The sequence below is a fragment of the Triticum aestivum genome, chromosome 2A (assembly GCF_018294505.1).
Source record: "Triticum aestivum cultivar Chinese Spring chromosome 2A, IWGSC CS RefSeq v2.1, whole genome shotgun sequence".
Lineage (NCBI taxonomy): Eukaryota > Viridiplantae > Streptophyta > Magnoliopsida > Poales > Poaceae > Triticum > Triticum aestivum.
The window spans coordinates 162,828,286-162,835,037 of record NC_057797.1 but is presented as its reverse complement, the minus strand read 5'-3'; the positions used below and the strand labels follow the sequence as shown (position 1 = coordinate 162,835,037).

The window sequence follows — 6,752 nt, the reverse complement described above, 5'->3', positions numbered from 1 at the left end:
GAACTCGGAGGTGCCGTACGTTCGGTACTTGGATCGGTCGGATCGGGAAGACGTACGACTACTTCCTCTACGTTGTGTCAACACTTCCGTTGCCGGTCTACGAGGGTACGTAGACAACACTCTCCCCTCTCGTTGCTATGCATCACCATGATCTTGCGTGTGTGTAGGAATTTTTTTGAAATTACTACGTTCCCCAACAGTGGTTCCTCTGCGTCTCCCGCATCGTCGTCCATACCGTCGATGTCTTCGGAGTCGAAGTCGAGCATGTCGGTTAAGTCATCGACAGTGGCTACTAAGTGGGTGGTGGGTGGGCCGTGAATTTCTTCGTCGTCCGCATCCCAGTCCTGCCGGACATAGTTCGGCCAGGATCCTCCTGACAAGGAGAGAGACCTTAATGCGTTCAGTATGTCGCCAAAGGGCGGGTGTTGAAAAATATCCGCGGAGGTAAACTCCATGATTGGCACCCAATCGGATTCGATAGGAACGGGCGTAGGCGGTTTGGATTCCGCGGCCGAAGAAGGATCCGACAGTTTAACAACACGGCTCTCATGCAAGGTAAGGTCGATGTTCGTCTCGATCGCTGCTAAGGGTAAGGCTTCCGTGGCGGGGTCCATTCACCCGTCCGCGGAAGGCGCACCTGGCTCCGAATTGAGGGTCGAAGCGGCTGCCTGTGCGATCTCTTGAATACTTTCCGATGGTAGAGCTAAATCGTACTCATCGTGACCGCGTGACACACAAGGCAGAGGCTTGAATCTGTCGAGGATCAAGTCTCCACGAATATCGGCCATGTAGCTTAAGCTTCCAAACCTGACCTGGTGGCAGGGGCGTAACTTTCAATCTGCTCCAGATGGCCAAGCGAATTGGCCCGCAGTGCAAAGCCGCCGAACACGAAGATCTGTCCGGGGAGAAAAGTCTCACCCTGGACTACATCGCCATCGATGATAGTAGGAGCCATCAAGCCTAATGGCGACGACACAGAGGAACTCTCAATGAAAGCACCAATGTCGGTGTCAAAACCGGCGGATCTCGGGTAGGGGGTCCCGAACTGTGCGTCTAAGGCGGATGGTAACAGGAGGCAGGGGACACAATGTTTTACCCAGGTTCGGGCCCTCTTGATGGAGGTAAAACCCTACATCCTGCTTGATTAATATTGATGATATGGGTAGTACAAGAGTAGATCTACCACGAGATCAGAGAGGCTAAACCCTAGAAGCTAGCCTATGGTATGATTGTATGTTGTAGTTGCTGTCCGGACTAAAACCCTCCGGTTTATATAGACACCGGAGAGGGTTAGGGTTACACACGGTCGGTTACAAAGGAGGAGATATCCATATCCGTATTGCCTAGCTTGCCTTCCACGCCAAGTAGAGTCCCATCCGGACACGAGATGAAGTCTTCAATCTTGTATCTTCATAGTCTAACAGTCCGGCCAATGGAGATAGTCCGGCTGTCCGGAGACCCCCTAATCTAGGACTCCCACAGTGCCCCTGCCCATGTATATAAAGGAGGGAGGGAGAGAGGCCGGCCCTCCTAGGGGCGCACCAAGTGTAGGGAGTCCTACTAGGACTCCCAAGTCCTAGTAGGATTCACTTTCCTTTTCGGAGTAGGAAAGAAGGAAAGGAGGGAGAGGGAGAAGGAAAGTGGGGGGCACCCCCACCCCTTGCCCAATTCGGTTTGGGCAGGGGGGAGGCGCGCGCCACCTCGTTGCCCTTCTTCCCTCTCTCCACTAAAGCCCAATAAGACCCATTAACTTCCCCCGGCGAATTCTCGTAACTCTCTGGTACTCCGAAAAATACCTGAAGCACTCGGCACCATTCCGATGTCGGATATAGCCTTCCAATATATCAATCTTTACCTCTCGACCATTTCGAGACTCCTCGGCATGTCCGTGATCTCACCCGGGACTCCGAACAAACTTTGGTCATCAAATCACATAACTCATAATGTAAATCATCATCGAACATTAAGCGTGCGGACCCTACGTGTTCGAGAACTATGTAGACATGACCGAGACACATCGCCAGTCAATAACCAATAGCGGAACCTAGATGCTCATATTGGCTCCTACATATTCTACGAAGATCTTTATCGGTCAAACCGCATAACAACATACGTCATTCCCTTTGTCATCGGTATGTTACTTACCCGAGATTCGATCGTCGGTATCATCATACCTTGTTCAATCTCGTTACCGACAAGTCTCTTTACTCGTTCCGTAATGCATCATCCCGCAACTAACTCATTAGTCACATTGCTTGGCCCAGAGATACCTCTCTGATACATGGAGTGAAAAATTCTAATCTCGATCTATGCCAACTCAACAAACACCTTTGGAGACACCTGTAGAGCATCTTTATAATCATCCAGTTAGGTTTTGACGTTTGATAGCACACAAGGTGTTCCTCCAGTATTCGGGAGTTGCATAATCTCATAGTCAAAGGAATATGTATAAGTCATGAAGAAAGCAATAGCAATAAAACTGAACGATCAACATGCTAAGCTAACGGATGGGTCTTGTCCATCACATCATTCTCCTAATGATGTGATCCCGTTCATCAAATGAAAACACATGTCTATGATCAGGAAACTTAACCATCTTTGATTAACGAGCTAGTCAAGTAGAGGCATACTAGGGACATTATGTTTTGTCTGTGTATTCACACATGTACCAAGTTTCCGATTAATACAATTCTAGCATGAATAATAAACATTTATCATGATATAAGAAAATATTAATAACAACTTTATTATTGCCTCTAGGGCATATTTCCTTCAATACTACCTAGCAGATGGAATCTATCCGAGATGGTCCACATTTGTGAAGACTATTTCAAATCCCGTGCCAGGAGACAAGAACTCCTACTTTGTCAAGTGTTACAAGGCTTGCAGGAAGGATGTCAAGCGGGCATTTGGTGTGCTCCAATCTCGATTTTCTAATTTCCGGTACCCCGCTCTAACCTGGTCAAAAGATCAAATGTGGGAAGCTTGCTGTGTCATCTTGCACAACATGATCGTTGAGAGCGAGCAGGAAGAGCTAGTGTTTGACACTAAACCATATTACAGGCAAGGTCCTCTTGCCCAAGTTGATCATCAGCTGCCGGCAACCCGGACTGCCTTCCTCAATATGCGTCAGGAGATATGAGACCCACAGGTGCATGAAGAATTGCAGCACGATCTGGTGGAGCACCTATGGAGGCCCAAGGGCAACGCCTAGCTCGACGTGTGATGAAATATGAGTTTTTATTTGTGTTCAAATTATGAGTTTGATTTGTCGAACTATTTGATTTGTATTGATTTTTGTGATGAACTATGTGATAAAAATTAGTTTGTGTTGAATTTGTGCTGAAGCACGTCGAAATTGGGCCAATTTACGCCGAAAGTGGGCCAAAATCAGTGGCTGGTGGCGATCTTCGGTCGGCGACTGGGAACCATATCCCCCACGCCGAATTTACCGCCGGTTGCCCCCCAGGCGGCGCTATTTCAAGCCCCTGGGGGGCGAATGGTTGAAGATGCTCTAAGCCCAAACAAACAGGACCCAAGAGGGTCAATACGCAAATAAAAACACTTCAATTAGAGTTGTGGATCAAAAGTTATAACACTATTAATGTCGAGGATTGTGAATATGCAAGTTGTGTTTTGGAACATAATTTGTAAAACAGGGAATATAATGTACTAATATTTATGTCCCCATTTGTAACTGCTGAAGATTGTTTACCAATATATAACTATATATACATCTTGGGCCTGATAAGCAGTGAAAATGTAGTCAGGATAGTGAATGAAAAGCCAACACATAACAAGAATAGAGCTAGACAACAAGCACATAACACGGGGACCTTTTCCTGCTGAACTTCTGATGTAACCCAAGTGATGCCAAGCAATAACTATAAACTTGTCAAATAGATGCTAAGAACAATGAAACATACTGGGAACAAAACCATTATACTGCACCAATAACTCTGTAAGGTACATATGAAATGGGCACTTAAATGACCATCTAATGGGACTGGCTAGATGTTAGGTGACAAAAAATTCAATTTGGGTCAGTCGATTCACTATGAGCCGTCGAATGCAAGATGGATGGCTAGATTAGCTGATTCAACCTCGGAAACGGTTCATTGTTCATCTTCTACCTTCTGAATCGCCAATCTACCACCGGCCTAACCGCCTGTCGCTGCCGGCGGCAGCCAGTAGCGCTCCCGCGTTAGCCTTGCCGCCCCACCCTCCCCCAACCGTCGCCCATTGTTGTGCTGCCGCTACACCTAGCCATCCCTCTAACCATGGCCATGAACCATTTTTTTCTGGCGAACTACACCCTCACCCCAATGCCCCTCATATAGATAATGGGGTCACCTGCCACCCTAAGATAGACCCGAGGGTTCTCCGGCGAGCTTGCGACTGCTTCTTCCTTACCTCCGGTGGCCACTTCCTTCCTTCCAAAATCGACTGTCCCAAAAACTATTTTCAAACGAATTACAGGTAGCTATTGTGTCGTCTAAAACATGAGGCTTGTCATGTCATCCCAGTTAATATTCAACCTCTAACATAACAACTAGGAAAGAAAGTGATAAGTTGAGATCATCTCACGAATCTTCTTCTCTACCAATCTCAAATCAGACACCAGAATTTTGTTGCCCTATTTCTGCTCAATGCGATAGCTGGACATCATATGTACAAATAGAAGTGAAACAACACGCAGATAAACACACTACTGGAGAATCGGATTTCACAATAATAGAGCCTTGGTGTGAGAGTAGCATGGTTTCCTTGCATAGTATAAACGTTTTGTTTATGATCTCAATAGGAGAAACAAAAACTGTGTTGGAAATCTAAGACTCTAAGCAGACCATTATACTTTTAGAGAGGCGTGGGCTTCAAGGTTGCCGGGCTTGTTCAAAATGTGACACATACATCTATCCAATTCCATATTCAGTTTCTTGTCCAACTACATATAGTCAGAGGTAATGGATAATGAAGGTCAATGATCTAGCCTATCAATAGTAGCTTCAAGAAAAATCATGTGCATCCATTAACCCTGCATTAATAACACTGTATCAAATAAAAATACATCATCTCCCCATGATATGAAACAGGGCTAGTGCAATTCCACATCTACTAGAACAGAAGCACACCGAGCAAAATGATAGGCACTTTTTCCTGTGTTGTTGTTCTCCTCGCCGTAGACATCGCCGTCACGTCATGGTTGTCTCTCTCAACCGATCACAAAGTGTGGATGAACATGTGATAAAATGAAGGCAAAAGAATAGTGCGAAATAAATAGTGGTTATGTCTATATTTCTTACTCCTTCCATCTCATAATATAAAATCATTTTGGACATTAATGTAGTGTAGAAAATATTCTTATATTATGGAACTGAAGGAGATCTACTGTGTTACAAGATACACCCAGTGCGGAGTAAGTGTGTGGCCTGTGAACAGATAGTCACACGTCTGTGAGCAGTGCTACCAACTACTCCCTTGTCTAAAATAAGTGTCTTAATCTTAATACAACTTTGTACTAATTAAAATTACTACAAAATTAAAACATTTATTTTGAACAGAGGGAGTACTAGTACAACAGTGACTATGTGGCGCCGAGAGATAGGTAGCACAATGGGAGAAAAAAGAAAAGAACAAGGGATAGCATGTAGCAGCTGCCGCCCGGAGCACCCAGCATTTCTCCGACACCCGCGCGCTACTGGTTCATTCCGGCAGAATCGGCGGGACAGGGTTAACTGCAAACACATGACAGTTCATCTCGTAAGTTCATACAGTTAATAAAACAAAACAAACAACGATTCAGACTTGCCGATGCACATCAGAAGAAGCTCCGGCGACGTGCTGGTCTATCGTCCCGCCTGCAAATGTACCCAGGTCGCCCATGATGGCGTGGCACAGGCAAATCCTGTCGCCGCCGCCGACGAGCGACCTGAAGCCGTCGCAGCACGTTCTCGGCGGCGCCGGCACGCTGGAGTTCGTCAGGTAACTGACGCACGGTTCCGCAAGTATCAGCGGCTCCAAGCATGTTTTGGCCGGCTGCTGCGAAGGCGAAGGAGACGACTGCGCGCCTGCCATGCCCGGGAAGCCCGGCGACGGCGGTAACGCGGGCAAGCCAGGTAGAGGCGGCAAGCCCGGGAGGGAGGGCCGTGGCGGGTCACCGGTGAACTGTGAAGAAGGCGAGGAGGTAGCCGCCTGTACCCTCGTCTCTGATGGTTGCAGCATCGCCTCCGCGAGTACGGCGTACGCCACGAGCAAAACTAATGGCGTGTCGCCGGTGAATGGTGAAGCCGGCGAGGAGGTAGCGGCTGCTACTTCAGCTTCTTTGCCTCCGGCGAGATGTGGCGCTGATGGCGCCACTGCCTGCACCCTCCCTTCTGATGGTTGTTGCAGCATCGCCGCAGCGAGTACGGCTTGCGCCACGAGCAAAACTAGTGGTGATCTGGTTGGCTCCATGCCTCCATCACAAAGTGTGCTCAACTTGAGTCAAGTCACGTATGTGGCGTTGCATTGGTTCATTGCTCTTGCTGGCAATTTTATACTAGCGGCTTCGGGCGTCAATTCATGCTTCTTGTCACTCCTTATTATCTGAACCACACGCTGACACGTTCTTTGTGCTCGTTTCTTTCCAGGTTCCCGCCGTACAGAGTTTTTTTTTCTCTTTTTGCGAAAGTTGTGCATCAAATCAGACACAGGACGTTGCTGGATACGCCCAAACATTTTGGCGGGTGCTAGGCGCCGGCGCACCGGCCCAA

At 47.5% G+C, this 6,752-nt stretch overlaps 1 protein-coding gene across 1 annotated transcript; it reads right to left on the bottom strand.

Moving 5' to 3' along the window:
* Nucleotides 1-5,344: 5,344 nt before the first annotated feature.
* Nucleotides 5,345-6,525, bottom strand: LOC123185064 (predicted GPI-anchored protein 58). The gene is made up of 2 exons (XM_044597075.1): nt 5,810-6,525; nt 5,345-5,735 (listed from the first exon to the last, which is right to left on the bottom strand). Exons 1-2 carry the CDS (start codon nt 6,451-6,453, stop codon nt 5,732-5,734), a joined length of 648 nt encoding a protein of 215 aa, XP_044453010.1. The 5' UTR covers nt 6,454-6,525; the 3' UTR covers nt 5,345-5,731.
* Nucleotides 6,526-6,752: the final 227 nt, after the last annotated feature.

Bases quoted from the DNA above. Each gene is read 5' to 3' on its own strand.
- LOC123185064 (XM_044597075.1), bottom strand. From the start codon at position 6,453: ATGGAGCCAACCAGATCACCACTAGTTTTGCTCGTGGCGCAAGCCGTA.